The 25961-nt window shown below is 39.4% G+C and overlaps 1 protein-coding gene across 2 annotated transcripts in view; it reads left to right on the forward strand.

Moving 5' to 3' along the window:
• SEC23B (SEC23 homolog B, COPII coat complex component) overlaps positions 1–25961 on the forward strand; it is an 836569-nt gene that overhangs the window by 300606 nt on the left and 510002 nt on the right. For both annotated transcript variants that reach the window (XM_044056987.1, XM_044056989.1), the window contains 2 exons: positions 837–952; positions 5547–5670. In XM_044056987.1, coding sequence (XP_043912922.1) covers positions 837–952; positions 5547–5670 — 240 coding nt within the window. The remainder of the gene's footprint in view (positions 1–836; positions 953–5546; positions 5671–25961) is intronic.

Raw genomic sequence — 25961 nt, forward strand, 5'->3', positions numbered from 1 at the left:
AATATATATATATAGTGTGTGTGTGTGTATATATATATATATATATATGTATATATATATATATATATATATATATATATATATGTATGTGTTTGTATATATATATATATATATATATATATATATATATATATATGTTATATATATACACACACACACATACACAGGTATATATATTTTTCCTACGAGGCATCTTTGATATGTAGTAGGATTCTTGACATCAGAGTTTCTTACCCTTCAGTTTTGTATTTAATTTCAGTGTTGGAATCATTATACCTGTGTTAACACAGTTGTGTTGCATTGTTTTGTCAGCCCACCTTACCAGTTTTTTTGTGTGTGTAGTCATGTTTACAAATTACTAGACTACTGGCATGTTCTGCTAACCTAATGCAAAATTGAAATTTTGTTGCGTTTAGTGGGATGTCAGTGACTTTAAGCATCAGCGAAGTGACGATGTATAGTTTAGTTTTGCTAATTCACAGTATGTGGTTTTGTAATTTGGCCCCAGGTTTTGGGGTGCCTTCACTATAGATCATTCCGGTGTTTATATGAGTTTTTGATGGAGACTCTGGTTTCATCCCATATCTAAAAGACAGTGCCAATCAGTGAATATGAGCGGCTTTTAATTATGTGTGTGTGTGTTTCCTGAGGTGTCCTGTTTCTCTGCCTGTGCTTATTTGCTTGTCAGGTTAGTCTTGCAGCTTCCTGTGAACTAGAACGGAATAAACCAGGTATCAGAAAAATGAATGAATGTTCTGTTTCACTCATTACAAACTATTTTTTCAAGGATGTCATACTGTATGATAACCTTTATTCTTTTCTTTTTATCCCCTCAGGTGTTTGAGGCATTAGCTAACCGTACTGCCAACAATGGCCACTGCATTGATATCTACGCTTGTGCTCTTGATCAGACTGGACTTCTTGAGATGAAGTGTTGCTCAAATCTGACAGGGTATGTGATTAGTACAATCAAATGATTTGAAAATGAAGCAGAGACTAGCTGCTCATAAAAAATAGTGTATTAGAAAAACAGGCATTTGTGTTTGTAGTCTGCATGCTGTGATGACCCCCAATTACTAGTGAAGTGCAGTACTTATTTTGAAGGTAGTGACCCCAGTCACTTTTACAGACGTATTACCAGATCAGTTTTGTAACATAAAGCAGTACTGATTTTTTGCAAAAGCAGTTTCCATATGAAGATTCTAGCATATTGAGATGTGATGTGCTTTATCTCATGTAGCTGCTCATTACTTCATATTGTAGCACATGCTTCATCTGACATATGTGAGGTCCTAGAAAAAGAAGTTACTATTAGCTATTTATATAGTGTTCTTTTTAGCATGGTAAAAGGTTCAAAGGAAGCAGTGTCCTGACCTTAGGGTCAGAATTTATTGTATTTATGCTTGAGTCAAATTTGATGCATGATGATGACTTAATTATGCTGGCAGAGAAGCCACCCTGACAAAGAGAGGAAAAAAAAGGAAACTTGTACCTCCTTGAATTCCTGATTCTTGCTACTGAGGTCTTGTGTAATGATTTTATGCTTGTGAAATTGCCAGGCAGCCAGTTTCTGCAGTAGTATATGTACTTTGGTTGTGGAATAAGTTTAAAAAAATTAAAATGCTTTATAATTGTTGTTTAAAATAAGAAAAAAAATGTGTTTTATTGTACTTGTTGCTCACAGGCCACAGTGTCTCCAAAAACTGCGTAATAATGCTGCATGCTTTGGTGACCTATGTGTGGAGATTGTGAAAACATTGTTGTGGTAAATATCTTCACTTGAGGAGTGATATGGGAAAACTGGTGACATGCCTTAAGAATGATTGGGCTAAAGAGGAATAAAAAATACCTGCCCACAGTTTCTGTTGGGAATCTGAGCATTTTTTTTTTCTGGAGAAATAAAAGTATGATGTTAATGAGCGGTATTGGCAAAGAATATTTAAAGTTGGAGAGGTGAAACGTTTGTTACAGAACAAACACAAAGAAATGTTATCCCAAGCAAAAGCATTTTGCAGGTGGAGAAATTATGAATAACATTTTTTGTATGTAGTTTTCATCTATATAAATAAAGTATAGGAATGGAGAAGGAGATGTGCAGGATGTGAACCACATAGTCAGTCTAAGCTGATTGTGTGTAGTACAAGTTTGAGGGAACCTAGGTAGGAAGGAAACTGAAGATGGCCTACTATCTTTTGCATAGATTTCACACAATAATAGAAGCAGAAGGCTGGATGGCCCAATTTGCTTTTATATATGTTTTTGTCCACTGTGGAACTTCCAATAAGTAAGGATCTTTCTACATTTTCCAGTACATATTTAGTCTAATGTCTGTAGCTTACAGCTGGGTAGTGCACTGTATATAAAGTGCACAGCTGCTGTTACCCAGAAAGGAATGTCCAGTCAGTGAACAACACACAATACAGCCGTAAAAGGTCCATTAGAATTAGTTATCCTACCCTGGTAAGCAAATTGCAACATGCTTTCATTTACAATAAGTAAAGCTTTTTTGTAAAATAAACTGGTCACTTGGGCAACATTTAGTTACTCCTTCAGCTGCTGTTTAAATGACAATCCCCCACCTTGTTAAATCAGAAAACCAATCAGTACCAATAGTGTGATTCTTGGAACTTAATATTCTGTACATTAAGGTTTCTGTCTGAAAGTGCAAGGATTTTTTTTTTATAACAGGGCAGTCTGTCAAACACTCAGTGATTTGTATGTGCAGGTAGGGTATTGCAGTGATATCAGGGAGAGTATTTTAACAATTGACCCGCCTTCCTGGTGTGTGCATATGCTGGTGTGTTTGAAGTCCCCCACAGTCTCTTCCACTAGAAGGGGTGGGCAGTCAATAAGGATAGTTAATCTCTCCCTTTCTAGGTGACCGCATAGTTATTCCAGAATATTGCCTGAAATTAATATGAGTAAGCATTTTCTTTTTGTTTAGTCTGTCCAGCATCTTTTAAAGACTATTATTTTGTTTTATTCTCGTTACTGATACTGGAGTTCAGTAGACTAGATCCGAACTGTTGCACTGGTTGAGGCAGTGTAACTGTCTTTAGAATGTATGCTAAATTACCTGATCTGAAAACATGCAAAACCAGGAGTGAGGTCAAAGAAAGCTAATAAGTGATTCTTATTTCACTGTCATTACTAATAAGGATCTCATCTTAGTTATACGGTAAGTTTTTAAATTGTGTGGTAATAAGTACCAAAAAAAATAGTGCTGTGTAGTTTTGCTTACTGGCTCATACACTAAACGTCTGCCTTAACTGGCATTGTTCTGTACTGTACATTCAGTAAAGATGTGTGTGTGTGTGAGTGTGTGTGTGTGTGTGTGTGTGTGTGTGTGTGTGTGTGTAGTAACACACACATACCGCAGGAAGTAATTGAGTTTGCAAAGTTTTTCTGAAGTGTGGTCATCAGAAATGTTAGAGCTGTACTCTTGAGATGGTTAATTATAACAAGCTTTACAAAGCAGTGTGTCTTGTTCTGTGCTTTTCCACACTAATTCCCCTTGTGTAATATTGGGAGGCAGGGATTGCTTGATCTTTATGATACCCAGCTCGCTGTACCTTATTTTGTCAACCACTACTTACTGATGTAAGATGTTAAGTCCTTACACATAAATGTGTGGCTAAAATGAACATAGCATTTCTCTGGGCACATTCAAATATTAACCAGTAGGAAACTACATGTACAATTGGCAGCCACCTTTGCTCCCCTTGATTTCAGGGACTTCACCCCCCCCCCATTTAGACGCATACATGCCAAGACTACAGATAATCAGGGAGGAGGGAGTCCTACCCCCTTGAGAAATGTTGTATGGAAGTTGTACTGCATTTTGCTAGTGTTCATATCAGGACCTGTGTACTTCAGTAAATTTTGGTCACTGAAGTGGACTTCAGAAAGTTAAAATATGGCTCCCCTCTTTAGCTCAGTTGATGAGTTTGGTGGACTGAAGTAGTATAGGTGCCATGATGTAGTGGAGTGCTTCAACCATAATGCTGTCCTACTTTCTTGTATTGTTTTGTACAACAGCCAAATTTAGTAAGCTGCAGTTTTAACATCATAAATCTGTAGCTTTAACAGTAAGTGATTACTGGCTAAAGTGATATTTATTTATGTGTTTCATCCATCCTTAAGCAAAACACAGTTCTTCACAGCTGATCCATCTAACAAGAACAGTGAAGAGCATTTTAACTTACTGCAAGGATTGTGTGACCTCATTGCAGATGTGGTGCAGGGACGAAAAAACATGTACATAAGGGGAGGGGGGTGTCCATCCCCTTAATCCATTATCTTGGCTTTGATCCTGTTCAGTTGATCAGTGGAGAAGTGGGTTTCTCTTAAAGGTGCAACAAAGAAACTGTATTCAGAACACCATGTTTATTTTCCAGACTATATCTCTGACCCCTCATAAGCCTTGTTTACAAAAAAAATGTATTTTTGAATATCTTTCTTTTTAAATAGAAAAAAAAACTGGTAAACACCCAGTATAGAGTTCCAGACAAAAAAAAGTCCAAGGGCAAAAAGCAAAAAGAGCTCACAAAATGATGTAAAAAGAAGTTTAATATCAAAGCTTTTGATGTAAAACTATTCTTCTGTGCTTAAAAATCATACTAAAACACATTTTCATATGTACACCACATGAACAAATTCAGATCAGTAGAAGCATAGCAATAATAAAATAATTAAAATAAACAATTGAGTGCTTGCTTCATGGAAAAAGAGACCTCTTAAGAATAGGTTTTAAACTCAGTGTCATTCAGCCGAGGGGGCTTATCTGCTTGAAAGTAATTAATTCTTCTGTATTAAACATTCACAGTATTCAGCAAAATGTCCCCTCTAATAATTCTTTTAATGTTTTTATAACCCTAAATGTAAAACTGTGCGTTTTATCTGAGCTTATAGTATGTTTAGCTAAGGCAGTACTCTCCACTTTTTCGCCTTCACTGAGGAAATTAAAGCAGTAATTATGGATGTACCCTGAAAGAGGCCTTTGCCATTGGGCCTGAAATTGATCAATGTCTGCATGGCATGAAAGTGAAAAGGAGTCACTTTTGGTCACCAGGGTGACATTTAGTTTTTCTCAGCACTCCTTTTCTAGGACATAAAGGTGCCAGAGAAAGTCACTTTTTGGAATGTCTTTTTGGGCTTCTCAAAAAAAGTGTAGTTGGATCTGGGGAATCCCTGTCAGCAGTGTCCTTTCAGAATTGCTGGCCAAGAAGGTCCTTATTAGATTCTCAGGAATTATGGCCTAAGTAAGAATAGCTTATACGCTTTGTTTACATTACTTTATAATCATGGCTTTTGCAGTCACACCAGCACATAAACAGCAAGAGAGCTGCATGCAAATAGTTCTTAGTAAAGAAATTATAGTGGTAAGAAATATAATAGTTATTGTTGTGTGTCTGTCTTACGTCCTGTGCTGCATGCTTGTAAATGACAGTATGTGAATAATAGGTCTTCTTTTTCAGGATGTTAATTACAGTGCTTTATTATACATTCTCTGTTAAGCTGCTTATTTTTTTTTGTTTTTCTTATAGGGGTTACATGGTGATGGGAGACTCCTTCAATACGTCTCTCTTTAAGCAGACTTTTCAGAGGGTTTTCAACAAAGATCTGAATGGATTTTTTCGAATGGCTTTTGGAGCCAACTTGGAAGTCAAGGTCAGAGATGCATTGGACTTTTTTCATACATTCTTTATTGGTTAAACATTAGTAGTTTTTATATATGTTTTTGGCCACCCTTACTCCTGTGACCATCAAGCCCTCATCCTGTCTAGGCCTTAGGCAAGGTAAGTGAGGGCCACCAAGCATGAGCATCAGCTAGCAGGAGTTAGGAAATTCTGTATGCATCTAATTCCCTTCCCACTTGGTCAGCAGTCATGGTGTATTCCATGCTACACTGAGCTCAAGATTTGTGCATGCTTCCTTATACCTGCTTTGCTGTGTTAGAGTAATGTACACTTCTTGGGTGGGCTCGTGTTTCTAAATCGTATCCTGTATGAGTTGCACATCTGGGGCATTCCCCAGATGGAGAACCTTCCTGCAACTGGTTCTATTGCAACCCTCCACCATGGATGGAAGACCAGGTGTTGTTTTTTCACTACCATCCCACCCAGCTAGCTTCTCAAGAACCCAGACTACTGATCAAACTAGAGGTCATGTGAAGTGGAATCAGGGCTTCATCCCTGTACTGTATGCCATGGAGCTGGCCAGTAAACTGTAGCTTTGTGTAAGAAACACAGGATACTTTATTGAAATAAAACTTATTTTAAACCCAAAGATACAAAAGTAACCAATGATGATTTTACTGTATAGTCAGAGCTACTAAAGGCATGTCATTTGTTGTACACAATTCACTTCTCATCATTGTGAAGAAACAAGTAGTCATTATTAAGAGTTGTACTTTCTTGTATATTCAGAGTGGAGCAAGTAGCTGTTGAGGATTGCTATTAATATATATCCAGTTTCAAATAAAACAATAATCACAAATCTCTTGATCATTTGTATAATGAGCTATTTTACTTAAGGATGTATATTAGTTATATTACATTATTGCAATCTAAATTTTTGCTCTCAGATATTTTTTTTTGGTCAGCCGCTAATGCTGGAAGAGTCATGGCCTTAAATAAATTTCTCAGATGGCTGAGTTTAAAAGCTTATTTATACTTGACTTCATTTATTGAGTTGGAAGCTTAAGTATGAAAATAACATAACTGCAAAATTAAGCACCAACACATTGGCAGCAGAGAAAATAACATATAGCATCACCCAGGTTTCTTGGAAGTCTGAGGCCCATTAGTACGAGACCTGACACTTCAAAAAATTGAACTGTGTTGTCAAAAAGGTCAGTTCTGAGGACTTCCATGATGGCTGCACACAGATTAGCAACTTAACTTCAGCTTTCCCAGTTTGAAAAAAACTGAGAAACAAGGGCCAGTGATATTGTCAACTTGAATAAAACTCAATTACTGGCTAGTAAGTACACTGGCTGGATGGGAGCAAAGAATACATTTAGAGAATCACAAAGGAAATCAGCCAGAAAAGGTGAAGAGAAAAAAAATGGTCGGGAAGAATCCTGCAGCTGTTCATCAGAAAGCAGTTCAGGCATCATTTTTTGTACAAGAGATGACTTCCAGTAATTTTGAGGGGAAAAATTAAAATTTACTCTGAGGTGATTAAAGTAAATGAAACATTGAATGAGTATATCAACTCAAATAAGAAATGATTGGAAAAAGTAGAAGCTTTAGTTATTCAGATGAACTGCTAAAACTGTAAAAATCAGATGTTAAAATGAAGAAAAGGCTGGCTGTGTGTGGAACCTCTCAAACAGCTTTTTCAAAAAAATGTTAGAGTTAGAAGACAGAGCATGCAGAGGCAACCTGAGATTTTTTGCTGAACCAGAGAAATTGAAAGAACAGACTGTATTTTATGAAAGTATGTATAAACAACTGGACTGGTGTTCCTCATCAGGATCTGTTAATTGAAAGGGCACATTAAATGTATGCTCCAAACTTGACCATGAAAAAGCAGCCAGTACCTGTATTAATAGAGATGCAGTCATACCAGCAGAAAGAGGTGATCCTGACAAAACTGTGGCAGAAGGGCAAAGTATTAAAAATTGGAGACAGCAGAGTGTTTGCGGAAAATGATTATTCACTGTACACCAGGCAAAACTGAAGCAAATTTATCCCAGCAATTGGTGAATGTAGAGAGTCAGGTACAAGATTCAAGCTGCTATATCCAGCTGACTCGAGAATATTTTTTTCCTGGTGGACTAAAGACATTTCTGGCCAAGGAGGAAATACAAAAAGGTTTATTCAGCAAAAGTGATGAGCCTTCAAGCAAAACAGGAATCTAGTTCTCATTCTTCTGATGGTGAAGTTCATAGAGAGACTTTGCCAGTGAAACATTTTCCAATGTTCCAAAGGAGAATGTTTTAAAGACAGAAAAAAAGCACAGGAGTTGCCTAGAAGAATCAAGGGTACCTTAGCCTTGAACCATAGTCTGGTGTTGGGAGATGGAGGTGAATAGGCAGAAGACCAGCAACATGGAAACTGATGCTTTCTGGTTTCCCATTTACTCACCAATCACATTTGTGAAATATGGCTTTGCAGGAAAAACTGACTGAGAAGATTGAACTACTGTTGACTTTGTTAAACTTGTATGTGTGGACTATAAAGCATGCACCTGACTTTGTCATTAATATTTCGAAGTACACTAAAAGGGAAACGTAATTGTTAGGAAAATAATTTTTGCTCTTAATTGAATGTGTATAAAAGTATAATATAAAGTGCATGTTGTATACAGTAAAGTAGTTTTGTGTAGTATGTAGTCATTAGTATTTTAAATGTGTGTGGGGCATCTTTTCAGTGATTGTTGTATGTATTAAAGATAATGAAGTAAACAAGGACTTTTTAGTTGTAAGAAATATAGGCTTTACAGTGTAACGAGAAGAAAGGCTGGACAAAAGCAAGTTTAATGTTAATATGTTGTGATTTTGGTCTGCTGAGGTGGGGGTGTTAACGTGCACTGATTATCTGTAGATTTTGGATATTTTCTGTTATTTTTATAAAGGTGGATGTCTAAATGAATGCCCTTGGTTTAAGCTATAAATAAATGTTTTTCGTAAACATGTAGGCTAAAAAAAAAATTCAAAATGATGAAAAACCATGTCAGAGCAATACATGCAGATTAATGTGTTAGAGGAAGAGTGAGATTTAAGAGAAGGCAGGAATTGGACAATTTATGTAATGGTGGAGTGATGGTAGTTGCACAAAAATATATATGTAATATAATGCTTTTAACTAGGGACATGTTAATATGTTTTTTTTTATATAAATGTATGTTTGCCTGTGTCTTAAGTGATAATTCAGTAAAGGTGCTAAAAATTATGAAAGCCTTGAAAAATGCTAAGTTTCTTCCATCTGCAAAGATAATAGATTGATCTGATGTTGCTAATTTTCATTAATTCCTGAACTAATGGGTTCAGATCCAATCCCTGGATCCGACTCGGCCATTACACTAGCTCGTGGCCACCAAAAATTCTCAAGCTTCTTCCCTATCCATAATGCACCAACCCCTAATATCTCTCAGATCTTGTTTGCCGCTTTAACATTTAGACATGGTCGCCTTTACTTCTGGAGTTGAGTTGGACATGGTCGCCTTTACCTCTGGAGTTGTTGAGTTGGAGAGAAGTCCTTTTTACTTGCTTCTAAAAAAAACCTAGAACACAATAATAAAACTCGTATTTATGAACATATGTATGAAATAAGTAAGGCAAATAAAAATAATGCCCTTTTTCGTCACAAGTTAATATGTTCACAAGCTTTATTTTTATTTTTTGTTTTGGAGGTGGTTCCAAAAGAAATCAGAGGGGGTATGTGGGAAACAAAACTTTAGTATCGTGAGCTTTATTGGCAAATAGTATTAGAAGGCACCAAATACCCTGGGCTGAATGATATGCTTTCCATTCTTCCTGTATTAAAAATAAGATCTGCTAAATAGTAACTAACACTATTGTCCACTAGAGGGCATTTATGGATTACTTTTTACTGCTTTTTCCCTAGTATATTTAATGTTTTTTGGATTGTATTATTTAACAATAATATAGATTTATTTTATAAATTATTTCTTATACATGGTTTTTTGTCTATCACATGCAGTACAATTTCATTATTAGTTAAGGTTTTTATGGTCTGATATTTGAGTTTTAAACTGATATTTTTTTTTATGTTCTACGTTTTAAACATACATATTCATGATTTTAAGGTGATTGGCCCTAATGTTTATTATTTGTAAGCTTTGATTTGGCTCTTTTTCCAAGCCACCCATTCAAATCTGGTATTTAATTAATTCTTGGCTGTTATTTTATTATTACATCTGATGAAGTGTTGAACGAAAACGTATTTGTGATTTTTTTCAGCGTTAGTGTTATCGTGTGGGACTGCTACAATAAATTACATTCCTTTTTTCATGTTCTCTCCCTTCATTGGGCTCTCTCCCTTCATTGGGCTTCCAAAGTGAATTTATTGTGTTCTAAGTTTGTGTTTGTTTGCTGTCATCTCTATTTTTCGTTCTAAAAAAACCCCTCTTTAATCTTATTAGTCTTTAGATTTAAATGTATTTGTTTATCACTGTTGACCTCTACTTTCTAAACACCTTAGAGTGTATTTTTTTCCTACCATTATTGATAGGCCTATCCTATCCTATCCTTCCGTATCCCTTTACATGTAGTGTATCTTTTTATACCATAGTTGGTATATTTCTTCTCTTTGTACAAATGTTTGTATTCCTTCAAATTGCCAATGCTGGTATTAAGCTTTTCTCTCCTTTCCAGTTAAAAAAAACAAGTTTATTTGTTATAGTTGTTGTGGTATCTTCTTTCTCAGCATGTCCAAAAAAGGATGAGCGGTATTTAAAAAGTACAAAAAGTGTGGGAACATATTGCTTTTTTCTGATTCCTATAAGCTTTGTGTGTACTGCTTGGACCCGGAACACTTGCACCAAGAATGCAGCATCTGATGTGGGTTTAATCCCCAAGCTGTGGCTGACAGAAGAAATAAATTGATTTTGAAAGGTTTGCTGCCAACTACAATTTCTAAGGCCATTACTGGGCCTCAGTCCCCCAAACACTAGACTAGAGACCCTACAAAAAGGTGTAGACCCTCTGAATCTTCAGCCTCTTCCTCCCCAGACCCAAAAAAGAAAAAAGATCAGATCTGAAGTTAGTTACAGTCCAACCTTCGTAGGATCTGACCAAACCATTATCGGATCCTACATCCTTGGATCTGAAGTCTCTACTGAGGACTGCTTATTCTCCTCATCTGGGTTCAGACCTATCCAGAGTGCCTTCTCCTTTTTTAGAAAGGCAACTTCAAAGCTCCATCCTTAGCATCTTCACATTCCTCCAAGAGTCTTACTGAAGCAGATGTGGAGAGAGTGATGAGGAAATTCCTCATGGCACATATTCAGATTGGAGTGCTTACGGCTCCTACCCCTTTGGGACAGGAAGCCCGATCATCTACTACTCCACCCTTTACAGCTCCTTCTCTAATGCAGCCTGTTGCTTTTAGACTCCTTGGATCCAATCCTTCAGGTCCATCTAGTTTGGATCCGAATAAAGCGCATTCTTCAGATCCAAATACTTCTTTGAGTACACTGGCTCTGACATCCTTGGAAGTGGATGACTCTCAGAGCCAAAGCATCCCTGTCAGATCTGTGAGATTGGAGTTGACTCCTGAGGTGTTTGGAGCAGTTTCGGAGCCTTGGCACTGAACAGCTCAGCTTTGACTTCCTCCTCGGGTGGGTTGTTTTTGGAGTGGAGGGAGGTGATGGGTCAGAAGCTTGCCTTCTTGGGTCTGTTGTCTTCAGTCTCCTAGAGCGATCTGCCTTTGAGGTTGTGAAGAGAGTGTTCTCGACCTCCTTGAATCTATCCTTTATTTCTCAGATGTCTTTGCGCCTTGAGCCTCAACATTCTACCCTGCAGGGACAGCCAGCTCAAAGCTTCCAGACTGCATAGCAGGGTATTCTAATCTCTTCCAATACTTCACTGGACCATCCCACCAATGAAGTCCAAAGAAAAAGAAATGCAAAAGGACGCACTTGGACTCTCCTCAAGAGTCAGTCACTGAAGATACTGATTTCGATGAAGGAGAGGGGTCCCCAAAATCACCACCCAATGACGTCTCACTTGGAGACATTGTTGAGATCCTTAAACAGAAGAGTGGCTGGTCTTCCTAAGACCCTTCCCCAGATGAATCGGAGCTGGTCTGTCTACCTCCCGGGTTACTCTGCCTGCCGATGAGCTCATTGATTTGGTTTCTAGGCAGGTGTGGAAGGAACTTGATTCGGTTGATCCAATCCCTGAGAGACCAGACTGGCTTCATAAATATCATAAAGATCATAAATTACAAGTCTCAGTTAGAACTAAGCCAGACATTAAAATTTGTAGGAGCAATGTTCAACACGGTATCTATCGTAGCTTTTCTTCCTCTATCAAGAGTGCAAACGATAAGGATGCAGGTCAAGAAAAATAATTTGCAGTACTATTTCTGCTCAGTTTGATTCTGGGATCAATGTCTGCATCAATAATGTTAGTTCCTTTAGCAAGATTCTACAGTGGATGCTAGCAGCAGATTGGTCAATGCTTTCTTAACTCATGTCAGCAAAGATAAGGATAACTCAGATGTGCAAAAGATGCCTTTACTGGTGGATGCAGTTTCAATATGTATTACAAGGCTGTCCTTTCATCATCCCTCAGCCCAAGGCTGTAGTGGCCACGGATGCTTCCCAGATTTGTTGCGGGGCCATTTTCTGGGGAAAACGGTCCAAGGCACATGGTCCTCCGAAGAGGCCAAATCGCATATCACTGATGTCCTTCAAGGATGCATCTGCAGTCCTAACATATGGGTTGTCCTGCCTCAGGCAGCCCTTCGGTCGGCCGGATTCCAAAGTCTGGGTCTGGCCTCGGCTGATGTCGCACTTCACCCGATGTCATAGCTGCTGTGAATTGGGTATAAAGGCATCAGCCGACGCCATTTTCCTCAGTCTTTCTTGCCGCGCGGTGCCCGAAGCAGAAGCTGTTCGCAAGTGCCGGTCGGTCAGATCCAGAGATTTCTACTACCGAAGACTTCTAAAAAGCTAAGTACCCCGTTGGGGACTCTTTCTTGCCTCAGCCGATGTCAGAAAAAGTAAATAATTGTTTAACTTGTGGGAAACAAATACCTCATAAGGATTTCCACTCTTACTGCCTTCCTTGCTTAGGCCCAGACCACGACGTATCAGCTTGTCTAGCCTGTGCTTCCTTCAACCGACGGACACTTAGACGTCGGTCGGAGTTTGCAGAGGAGTTTTTTGGTCCCGCTTTCGCTTACAAAATGCCATCGGAGACTCCGACCTCGCAATTAGCTAAAAAGCGTAAGGAAAAGGACCGACACTCGCGGCCTGCAGTTTCGGCCGAAACCACGTTTAAGCCAACCGCGAGTGTCTCTGTTTCGGCTGAAACCGAATCCTCGGTTCTTCCTTCGACGGAAAGCATGCCTCCGATAGCCGAGGCCTCACACAGCATGGCTGAATCTGCTACTGAAATTACCCCTGCTGTAGCAGCCACCCAGGATTTATCAGATACTATTCCTTTAGACATATCTACTCCTGCACGTGGAGCTGCTAGGCCCCCTGCATCTATGTCTATCAAGGCTTTTTCTAGGGCTAAAGCAGCTAAATCATCTAAGGCCTTGCCTGCTAAAAGCCCCTCACACAGGCCTACCTCTAGTTCCCAAATGCTCAGCCTGGCTGAGGATCTCATTTCTTTAATCAGGGGATCCCAACCTCACCCAGACAGGGCCTCTCAACCCCCTCCAGAGAAGAGGCCTAGAGCAGAGCCCCCGGATCCTGTTTCTACAGACTACTCTTCGGATGATTCAGAAAACTCAGGTCCTCCAGAAGGCCCATATTCTCCTTATGAGGATTCTGATGCAGAAGACTCCATTCCTTCTGCCTCTCCTCCTGAGAAATTTTCTTTTGGGGAAACCTTACATGCTATGAGAGAGCATTTTCAATGGAAGGGCCAGGATTTTTCAGATTCAAGGAAAAGGCTAAGGACCTTTTTACATTTACCACAGCATAGGCCTTTAGCCATTCCTCCAGTACTTACAGTTGTTGATGATGCATATAATGATGCTTGTACTGCCCCTGACTCTCTTCCCCCGGCCCCTGCCAAGCCCGACAGATATTACAGGGTCCCGGACACACACTTTCACTTGTATAAGGCTCCTATTGCAGATCCTGAAACCATTTCACAGGGCCCCAAAGCTGTAGCAGCTGCCTCTGCCAAAAACCCCCTCCCCTCTGAAAGAGAATCTAGAGCTTTAGAGAGATGGGGTAAAAAGGTTTATACTTCTGCTACTCTTTCGGCTAGGGCCTTGAACTGTCAATTCCACATGATTCAGTATCAGGAATTTTTGTTAGACCAGCTAAATAAAAAACTGTCCTCTCCTGAACCTATAGACCGTAAGTCCCTTCAGGATTTGGTACATAACACTCAGCAGGTCAGTAATCATTCCTTAAAATGCGGCTATGATGCACTGGAGGCTTCCTTCAGATCAGCTATGACTGGAACAATGATTAGAAGGCATGCATGGTTAAAAGAGAAATCCTTACCAGACCATGTAAAGACAAAGCTTCTAGATGCTCCCATGGAGAAACAAAGTTTGTTTGGCTCCCCTGCTCAGCAAGTGCTAAAGAAGGTGGAAGAAAAAGCAAAATCTGTCCAAACAGTCAAGGATTTCTTACAGGTCCAGCCTCTGAGGTTTAGTAGAAATTGGCCTTCGAAGAATTGGTCCTTTCCAGACGCCTCCAGAGCACAGAGAGGCAGAAATAGGCGCCCAAGAGGCAGAGGTCAATCCAGAGGTGCCTACAGGGGACGTCAGTGGCAGCCTAACAACCAGAGAAGTACTGCCACAGATACAGCTACGACCACTTCCACAGGACAGACACAATGACTTGACTCTGATACAGCCTAACAGGGAACAACTGGAAGCACCCTTAGGCGGAAAGCTAGCCTTATTTTCCGTAAACTGGCATTTCATTACAGGAGACAAATGGATTTTACAGACAATAGACAAAGGCTACATGTTTCACTTCCACACTCTACCAAAAAAGAGAGGAAAACCAAACCTACCACCAAATCAAAAAACAAACGCTCTAGAACAAATCAACTATCTTTTAAGGATGAGAGCTATAGAAAAAGTACCTCCTATGGAACAAGGGCAAGGATTTTACTCCAGACTTTTCCTGGTACCAAGAAAAGAAAACCAATGGAGGCATATTCTCGACCTGTCCGCTCTGAACACATATCTCATTGTTCCAAAATTCAAAATGCTGACCCTACAGCAACTTCTTCCCATGCTGGGCAAGGAGTCTTGGCTGGTGACTCTAGATCTCAAGGAGGCATACCTGCACGTCCCTATACGACCAGATTGCAGAAGATACCTCAGATTTCTTGCAGGATCAGAGCATTATCAATTCTCAGCATTGCCCTTTGGCTTATCTACTGCGCCCAGAGTATTCACGAAATGCCTGGCATCAGTAATTGCTTATTGCAGGCTTCAGGGAATTCAGATTTATCCATACCTGGACGACTGCCTAATACAAGCGGACAACAAGACCAAATTAACAACAGATTTGGAAAAGGTTATACAACTACTGCAAGCCCTGGGATACACAGTCAACATGAAAAAGTCAAGGCTGGTACCATCCCAAAGGATAACATTCTTGGGTGCAGAACTGGACACAACAAATCAGATGGTATTTCTCACAGCAGAAAAGCAAAAGCAACTACCACTCTATTTCATGGCATTAACAACACAGAACCAGCTTACAGCAAGGAAAGTCCTGCAAGCCCTGGGTTACATGGCATCCTGCATAATATTGATTCCACATGCCAGGCTGCATATGAGAAAGTTGCAATGGTACCTAAGGAATGTATGGTCTCAACACAAGCACAGTCTAGAAGCCCAGATTCCAATAATACCATGCCTGAAACAAGAATTCCTGTGGTGGGCTCAGGCCTGTCAGTTGAACAGAGGACTGCCTTTCCACAAACCTCACCCAAGCCAGACTATCACCACGGACACCTCAGACCTAGGCTGGGGGGCACACATGGTGGGCAAGTGTATACAAGGCCTATGGACACAAGACCAGCTGAACCCACACATAAATCAAAAAGAGATGCTGGCAGTGAAACAGGCACTTCAGACATTCAGACCTTTTCTTCAACAGGGTCATTTGCTGATAAGGACGGACAACACCACAGTCATGTGGTATATCAACAAACAGGGAGGCACACTCATATCCTCTATGCCGGATGGCAATGGACCTGTGGAATGTGGCCCTGAACCTCAACATTCAACTCCAGGCCAAATTTGTGCCAGGAAAAGAAAATATACTAGCAGACACCTTAAGCAGAACTACCATGGATGCCCACGAATGGATGCTGCATCCAGACATCTTCAAAACCATTACAAAGAAATGGGGACTACCAGAAATAGACCTGTTCGCATCCCCACACAACCACCAATTGAGGAAATTCTGCACAAGGACATACCACCCACTTGCTTGGAAGGTGGACTCCCTATCCTTCAGTTGGGAAAACCTGACAGCATATGCATTCCCACCTCTTCCTTTGATGCACAAAGTGCTACTGAAGATCAAAGAAGATCACCCAAGGATCATCCTGATAGCTCCAGACTGGCCGAGGCAGCATTGGTACCCTACTACCCGCTACTGAGGAGCATGTCTCGGACACACGCATGGCCTCTACCTCTAGTTCCTTTACTGCTAACACAGAACAATTACAAGATCCTACATCCAAACTTGAAAACACTACAGCTAGCTGCTTGGAATATTACATAAAGCAAAATAACCCCGATTTATCTCAGAGGGTTAAAGACATTATCCTGGAGGCTCGCAGACCCTCCACAAGGAAGACTTATTCAGCCAAATGGAAAAGATGCCTCATTTGGAGTACAGCAAAAGGAGAAAATGTATCATTAGCAAACATAGCTAACATCCTGGAATACTTAGCAGAACTTTTCCACAATGGCCTGTCTTACTCCTCCATCAAGATTCATGCATCAGCAATTTCAGCAGAATACGACATGGATCCGCCAGTCTTCTCTCATCCTCTACTCAGGCAGTTTCTGAGAGGAATTAAAAATGTAAAGCCACCAAGGAAGCCACCTTTGCCTACATGGGACCTTAACTTTGTGTTGGAAAAGTTAACACTTCCCCCTTTCGAACCAGCAGCAACAGCAGAATTACAATTCTTATCTTGGAAAACTGCTTTCCTGCTTGCAATCACTTCAGCAAGAAGGGTTTCTGAATTACAGGCATTAATGGCAGTACAGCCCTTCCTTATCTTCCATCAGGATAGAGTGTCCTTGAGAACTAACCCTACTTTTATGCCAAAAGTGGTCTCCAGGGTATCATTGAACCAAGCAATCCATCTACCAACATTCTTCCCCAACCCACAGAACAGGGGGGAAAGACTACTGCATACCTTGGATGTGCACAGGCAATTGCGCTACTATCTGGACAGAACCAAGACCAACCGAAAAACTGACCAGCTTCTGGTAGCATATGCAACAGGAATGGAAGGGAAAGCAATTTCTAAACAGACAATCTCAAAATGGATAGGAAATTGCATTAGATTTTGTTACTCTTTTCATGGAAAGACATCTCCAGAAAACATCAGACCTCACTCCACAAAGGCTACAGCCACTACTACAGCTTTCCTACGTGGAGTGGCTACCAAAGACATTTTAGAAGCTGCTACTTGGAGCTCCGTGCATACATTTGCCAAGCATTATAGTCTACCTTTATACTCCAGATCCCGAGCAGGTTTTGCAACTGCTGTTTTGCAAGGGATCTTAGCTACACCATAATCATTTTACTGCCTCCTCCCCCAGTTTGGCTATGGTATTCTACCCATATGTTAGGACTGCAGATGCATCCTTGAAGGACATAGTACAGTTTTGTACCTACCATAAATGTCGATGTCCGAGAGGTATGCATCTGCAGTCAGGATTACCCACCCTCCTTCCCCTCTGTGGTACTCCTAGGGTATTTGCCCATCTTGTAGCTGGCTGGGGGAATCTATTATGGTGTATTTGTTTGTATATATGTATATACATGTTTATATTGTTTGCTCTCTACTGTTTGGAATCATTTGCATTTATCCAAATTTAGCCTTCCTAGAGGGCACCTGGCATCTGGGGCAAGAAACACTGAGGAAAATGGCGTCGGCTGATGCCTTTATACCCAATTCACAGCAGCTATGACGTCGGGTGAAGTGCGACATCAGCCGAGGCCAGACCCAGACTTTGGAATCCGGCCGACCGAAGGGCTGCCTGAGGCAGGACAACCCATATGTTAGGACTGCAGATGCATACCTCTCGGACATCTACATTTATGGTAGGTACAAAACTGTACTTTCTGGAGATGAGAGCAATGCTTTTGGCATTAAAGGCATTCCAAGACTGTCTTCTTCTTGGAACAATTAGACAGATAACATGTCAATAGTTTGGTACATCAACAAACAAGAGGGAACCAGATCTCACCCTCTCTATCATGTGTGGCAATGGGTGGTATTTTCCAACCACTTTCTAATAGCAAAGCATATTCCAGGAATTTCCAACATGATAGCAGACAAACTGAGCAGGTCTATCTTACTACCACATGAGTGGTCCCTCAACAACAAAGTAAGGGATATGATTTTCAGTCAGTGGGGCTAGCCTTGCTGCAGTCTTTTTGCCCCTCCCCTAAACAACAAATGCAGCAGCTTTTTTGCTCTAATCTTCTCGCTGGGGGAATCACCAAGGGATGCCCTACTCCACAATTGACCCCCCTGTTCTTCTGTATGTTTACCCTCCGACCCCCACTAATTCCCAAATTCTGGCAGAAAGCCCAGTTGAAGAAGGAAAGTCATCCTCATTGTGCCTTACTGGCCTTGGCAGATTTGCTTTCCCTTTTTGGCCTCACCTACAGTATCCACCTTGGATTCTGGATCCAATTCTAGACCTACTGTCACACCCGACAGGCATGGTTTACCTGGATAACTCAAGCCGCAAACTAACAGTGTGGTTTCTGCAATTCCTTTAGTAGTCAGACAACCAATGCTGTCTTCTCCTGTCCATTGCATACTTTTATCTTCCCATAAATCTTCTACTAAGAAACTTTACAGGAGTAAATGGAAAATGTTTCTTTGCTGGGCAGAACAAAATCAGATTGATCCCTTCTCAGCTCCAGTTCAATCTGTTCTGGAATTTTTGGTGAGTCTATTTAGTGAGGATGCTAGCTTATCAACTATAGAAGCCCAATTAGCAGAAATCTCTAATTTTCTTGTTGGATTTCAAAATTCCTCATTGGCTACCTTCTTGAGAAGCACTCTCCTGCTAAGGCACCTTATAAAGACTCCACTCCACCTTGGGATTTAAATTTGGTACTGCAAGCCTTAATTCAGTCTCCCTTTGAACCAGCAGCAAAATGTGATCTTAAATTCTTAACATGGAAAACTATCTTTCTAGTTGAAATTACATCTGCTGGAAGAATTATATAACTTCAGGCATTATCTTCTAAGTCTCCATATTTGATTTTTCATAATGGTAGAGCAGTGTCACATACCAACGCTTCCTTCTTTTCTAAGGTGGTGTCAGAATCCAGCATCAGCCAATCCATTAACTTGCCAGTATTCTTTTCCTAAATTTGCAAATAAAGGTGAATATATGTTGCACTTATTGGATATCCATAGACAATTACATTTTTACTTACACAGAACAAAAGAAATTAGAAAGACAGATCAGCTATTTATCTTCTTTGTACATACTAAATTAGGCGAGTCAGTTACAAAGTTAACTCTAGATAGATAGTTGATGGATTGTATTTTCTTTGTCTATAGTAAGTTGAATCTCCCCTTACCAAAACCTTTAAAAGCTCATTCAACCAGATCCATGGCAATTTCTTCTGTATTCCAGTTTAGAGCTTCCATGGACAATATATGTGCAGCTGCAACTTGGTCAAATCCTCATACCTTTATCACTTATTAAAAAGTACATCTTATCTCAATGGGAAGAGCAACCTTTGGCTCAACCGTACTCAAGAGTATTATTCCTTAGAGTCCACCCAGGATTTTAGGTAGCTCAGTACTCTGCCCCATTAGTTGAGGAATGAATGAAAATTGGCAACATTAGATAAAGAGGTTATGTACTCACCATAACATTCCATCTGTGTTGTCCATTTTCATTCTTCCTTGACTCCGCACCCACTAAGCCCCAACATTTTTAACGACTGACTTTTGGAAGAACGAGAGGCTTCAAGGATGTTACCATCTTTGTGTTGAGCTCCAGTTATGACATATCATAATAGTCTTCATATCAAGCAGCAAACATGATCTGAGAGATGTTAGGGGTTAGTGCATTATGGGTAGGGAAGAAATTTGAGAGTTTTTTTGTAACCATGAGCTAGTGTAACAGCAGAGTCTGATCCAAATTAGTTCAGGAAGAATGAAGATGGACAACACAGATGGAATGTTATGAATGTTATGGTGAGTACATTAACTTCTTTTTTGTTAGCAGATATTCAATGGGAGTCAGTAAGTCTGCAGCTGAATGCAGCTGTACATTCTGTTCTGAGTGAAATTTACAAGCATTCATTGCTGAGTAGTTTTACATGAAGGCAAGCCACATGCGAGTGCAAGTCATTAATCTTGTGAGTTCTGAGTGTTCTTTGCTGAGAGAAATGCGAAATTTAAAGGTAAAATGGCAAGCAGTCAGTGAAAAATAGATTGAAATTATGGGATGCACATAAGAGATCGCAACCTCAATATGTTAATAGATGTAATGGAACTGTGTACAAGCTAGTTTTATTTAAAGATAGCCAGTGTACCTTTTTCTTAGGATTAAAACTAAATGTTTTCTGAAAGCACACAAGCTGTTGTTCACATCTGGGTGGGGAATACAGACAAGAAGAAAACAATCAACAATCAGTACAAGTGAGAACACAGGCAGCAGCATGTGCTTTAGCATGGGTAACCTTAATTTTAGGGTAGGTAATGCCTGTGTACGCAGCTGTTAATTTGGGGCATTTGTTCCTAACTAGAGGGTTAAACTTTATTTATTTTGAAGATGTACATAGTTCTGTGTGTTTGTTCTACATTAATAGGGGATGAGGTTGTTCTGAAAATGTATTTAGTTTTTTGTTGGATGGTGTTCATTAAAACAAAGTCTTGAAAACTGTGACAAGTTCAAATGGAGATGAGAAGAAACAACTGGATAAAAATTCAACCTGCTAAACATTAGTGTGTGCCTATGATCAAATGTCTGTTAACTAATGAAATGATACTTTTGTGCTGAGAAACAATATCTGAATTGCCTTGACATAGTAAAACCTTAAGTTTGTTTGTTGGCTGCCAAAATAACAGTTACTAGAAAATGGAAATCAGTCTAAACCAACCGTATTTGAAACTACTGAATATTATAAAAGAACTGGAAGATGGCTGTTTTAGAAAAGGGAAGGAGGTAATTACATAGAAATAAATGGAAATTGTGGGAATAGTACATGCAGATTACTGCTCAAGAGGAGGAGAACTGATATTTAAGGGAAGGCAAGAATTTGGCAATTTCTGTAATGTTGGATTTATGATTTACAAAGAAGATATGTGATGTACACTGTATATAAATGGAAAATGTTAATATGGTTTAATTTATTTTTTGGTTAATGTATGTTTGCCTATGTTTTAAGTGATAATTTATTAAAGATGTTTAAAAAAGTGATTTCTGAATCTCTCTATTAAACCTGTGTAACATTATTGTGGGAGGGCAGTCTGTATGCCCCATACCCCTGATTCTTGTATATACTAGCTTCCAGATAGCTGTACCTTGGAGTAAGGGGCATACTTCAGTATACCACAATCTTAGATTTAGTGTGTTTGCCTGTCATCTACACTTGCTTCTCTGCAGGTTTGCAATTCTGAAGATCACAGTTATAGTCCTCAGATTTTCAGCAGACATCCATCTCTTAACATAAAAATGATTAATCCAGAGAATCCACATCAGTAAAGACTGTGCATGACTGAATAAACTGGATAAGAGCCCTATGTTACATATACTGTGAACTAATCTGTTAATATCATTACATACCAGCATATACTGGAGAATGCATGACTGGTTATCCTTGGAGCTAGGAACATTTCCTGTGTAGAAAATGTGCACAAAGTAATTTAACTAAAAATGAATAAGGTTAAAAACAAAAAGAAAAAAATATATAGCTGTGGAGGTACAGTTCCATGCATTGCTGAGGAGATTGTCATACACACAGTATGTGTTTTAGGTAGTGGTCCAGAATACATTTGGGTTCCAACTTAGTCTGTGCATTTATATTTTTCCCCTTTTCACCTCTACACACTATGTGCAGATACCTCTGAAAGCTAATTGTGTAGTTAGTACCTGAACTTGGAGAGTTGCCACATGTTAATGCTACATAGACAACTACCAGAAGCCTTTCACATTCTGGCTTGTAGGCATGGAATTGTCAGTTAAACCAGTGAGGTCTTGTACGTGTCTTTGCAGGATGTCATGGGTGATGGTGTCTTCACTTTCTGAGGAGCTGCAGCAGATTAAACAGTCATCGTCCTGTTGGTGCCTAGCTACATCAGCCATGCAGGTATTCCAAGCATCCCAGAAGCCAGTGTCGTTACTGCTGTCTACGGTTGCTTATAGTAGGGGATGTATAGCTTGCCCTGGAGCAGAGAGCTGTCACGAAGAACCAGTGTGTTCTCTACTTGGACACAAGTGGCCATGTGCTAGAAATTTTATGTCCTCCCTGAGAAGGTGTATCTCTTAGAGATCAAAGTAGCCCCACAGAGTTTTCAGGACAGACCCAGACTCTAATCTTCAAAAGGGACATTAAACTGTCTCTCCTTTTGAGCAAAGCCTAGGGTTTCATCATGCCTATCCTCAGTTCCAAAGAGATGGAAAGTTTCCATTCCTCCCTAGCCCTAAGTGACATCTGCATTTCCATCCTTTGTCAGGTTTCTGAGAGCCAGTCTTAAGGGGATCATGCCCCTGCCATTTCACGGCATCTGAATGATATTGGGCTGAGGAATGCTTCCTGTCACATACACTTCTGCCATCTGTACTAGTAATTTTTAGATTTGGTCTGGATGGAGCAACAGTTTCAGTACAGGGTGCTGCCATTTGGCTTTACCTCTGGCTCCATGTTGTAGTTTCAAGGCAGTTAACTGCAAGTCCTGAAATTTTGAAAAAAGGAAATTCAAAATGAGAACAATGAATATCAAAACTCAATTCTGTCATTTAAAATATTTTTTTTGCAAGGGGGGCTAGCTCCTGTACAGCCCCCACCCCTACTACTTTTATGTTCTAACTCTGAGATTGGTCTACCCTCGAGAAGACAAATATTTCAAGACACAATCTACTTTCACACATCCCATCCTTGTGTTTTGGGACTAGGTGTACGAGTCTTGGATATTTACAACAATTACTCTTTTTCTTCTCTGAGTGTTTAATGGGTTTTACTATTGTGATGGATGCTTTCTAGAAGAATAAACTCCATGTGTTCTCCTCCCTGAGCAACTGGCTCCTGATGGCTGCATTGAAGGATGCCCAAGTAGCATTTCTGGAGTGGACACTGCAGTTGATGAGTTTCTAATGATCACTATAAACAGAGACGTCTTCTCTTATTCTGTCTCAGACTGCTTTCTTTGACTTGAAGCTGGATAGCCTTCAGTGCTGGTCATTCCTTATTGAATAGAGGGCTGAAGGAGGTCATGTCTTTGGCACCCTGGATGACGATGCAAATTAATTTTAAGCCTAAATCCTCCAATACCTTTCTGACTTAATGGTGGCCATGAACCTCACTGTGATTTAACACTCATGAAGATGTGAGTCCTGCAGTTGATCAGTGCTATATCTTCAGAGTCAGCACTCATTCACAATGCATTTATTGCTGGGATGTAGAGTCAGAGACATTCAACAGTGTCAAAGTGGGTCTTCTTTTCTTGTAGTTAACCCATTGCATGTCTGGATAATTTTATTTACTGGTGGGATCTAGAGCCCAGAAGAATAAGTAAAAGGTTCATTTTTCTCTTTCTGTAGATTAAAAGCTGGACCCAACAAGTAGGATCTAGATGCAAGACTTTTCATCTGTGTTGCAGTTAGCCCCCCACAACCCACAGAAAAGTCCTTGAGTCCCTAGTATGGAGCTGCATTTATATTAATGTATGTTTTGACTGTTGTCTTTCTGCATTTAGCTTGATGTCTTTAGTGTTCTTCCTCTTCTGCATTTTGCCTGATGCCACATAAAATGACAATTTCTTACTGTTAATTTTAAGAACATAAAATGTTCATACATTTGGGACTTCCCTGAAATAGGCCTAGGCTTTACCTTTTGAAAAACCCAGGTCTAGCACATTGTTTAGAGGGAGATGCAGTCAAAAAGTTTGATGGTTATGTTTCTTGGATTGGATGTTATCAAACATCTGTGCCAACATATTCCAGAACATTCATGTCTTTGTTTTTCTCTGTAAAACACATTTGCGCTATCTTCCCTTGCAACAAAATAAGAGGAAACGCAGTGTATACAGCTGAAACAGCTTTGGTGTTTAATAAAAAAGCAACTCACAATTACACACAACCACGATAAAAAATGTACCAATGGCCAAACGCACAAAGCTTGAATCGATGAACAAACAATAATCCCAGAGTTTAGCGCTTTCACCTATCCCATGTAGGCTTCTTCAGAACTGAAAAACTTTGTAACTTCCACCATTTAAATGAACTTTTGGCGCCAAAAACTGTTGCAGTTTTTAAAGGTGTATACTCCATTTTTTACAAAAGTAATTTCATGCTTGTACTAAAATGAAATAGAATGACCATAAGAAATGAAATGACCATAAGAAATTAAAAAAAATATATATACAAGTTTTAAAAGTTTTAAAATTGCATTTTTAAATTAATAAGTACTAAATGAATATTCTATAAATATTAAATAAATCTAGTTACTGATGACACATTATATACAATTCAATGACAGTATTAGTAGTGTTGTTGAAAAAATTCATTTAAAATACATTTAAAAATTCTTGTGATTGTTACCTAACATCGATGAGTGGTCTAATTATGAAACATTTCCAATTCCTAAATGTACATATACTGAACAGTTAATCACTAAAGTACTTTAATAAAATTCATTCCTTAATGAGATTGTAATGAAAAAAATGCAAAATGAACAAAGAAAAAACAAAGAAAAAACCTCTATACTGTATTGAAAAAAATGTACAAATTTTTTTTGTGTACATTATTCACTATATATGTTTTTACTATTGTCTTAACTGTTTCACCGCTATGGAATCATTTAAAGCAGGTTCTGAGGCAGCATCTGTGTACAACTGCCATCATATTTCTTTATAACTTAACAACTCTTTACAATTTCCCCCTCTCAAATCTGGTTTGATTTGTTCTAAGATCCCAAAGGTAAAACTGTGTTCAACACCTTCCCTATCTACATGCCTGTATAGGGGATTGTTGTTGTCCTTTCTCCTTATACAATACATGTGGTCGTAAATTCTCCTTTTGAAGGCTCTCTCCGTTTTTCCTACATAAAATGCTGTGCATTTTGAACATTTAGCCATATAAATCACATAAGTTGATTTAGTTTAACAGTTCTGCTTTGCAACTCGGTTTACTTCTCTGTAAAACAGTTTTATTTCAAAGTTACTAGAAGATAGCTCTGTTAGAAAGATCTAAATATATATTTTTCTTTTTTGCATAACTTCTAGTTGTAGATATGTATTTTTATTGTATTTACATTGAGCCCCTGAGTGTGCAGCAGGTATCTGGTTCCTACTATAGCAACATTCAGCTTGATGGTTAACATTATCTAATGGCTGTTTGAATTTGACACCCTTCTAGACTTAATGGCATTAATGATCTGTGTACAGTGGACATGGTTCCAAAAGTTTTTTTTTAACCCAGCAAATTTAAGAGTAAAAGGTGGTCTTCTGTCACTGAGTCACTTTCCAGACCGGTCTCTCAGAGGAAAGTGTTAGCAGGATGGGTGACATATAGCCAGCATCTTCATGGATTAACATTCCAGCTTCATGTGTTGACTTCATGGCAATAGACAATAAGCTCACTGCAGTTGAAGGTTCTGCTAATGTTGGCTTTGTTTAAAGGACTGCACTGGTGGTTAAATGCATCCCCCCCCCCATTTCCCATCCATTCACATCTTAACTTCAGATGCAATGGACACTGGAGTTTGTACAAGCATCCCTAACAGTACAATGGACTTGGTCCCTTTTTCAGTTGAATAATTATCTTAGCAGTATGAGTTCTGGCAGGCAATGTTTCTTGTGGACCATGAGTGGCAAAGTTTTACCTGAA

The sequence above is a fragment of the Protopterus annectens genome, chromosome 1.part2 (assembly GCF_019279795.1).
Source record: "Protopterus annectens isolate FY-2018-M chromosome 1.part2, PAN1.0, whole genome shotgun sequence".
NCBI classification, from domain to species: Eukaryota; Metazoa; Chordata; order Ceratodontiformes; family Protopteridae; genus Protopterus; species Protopterus annectens.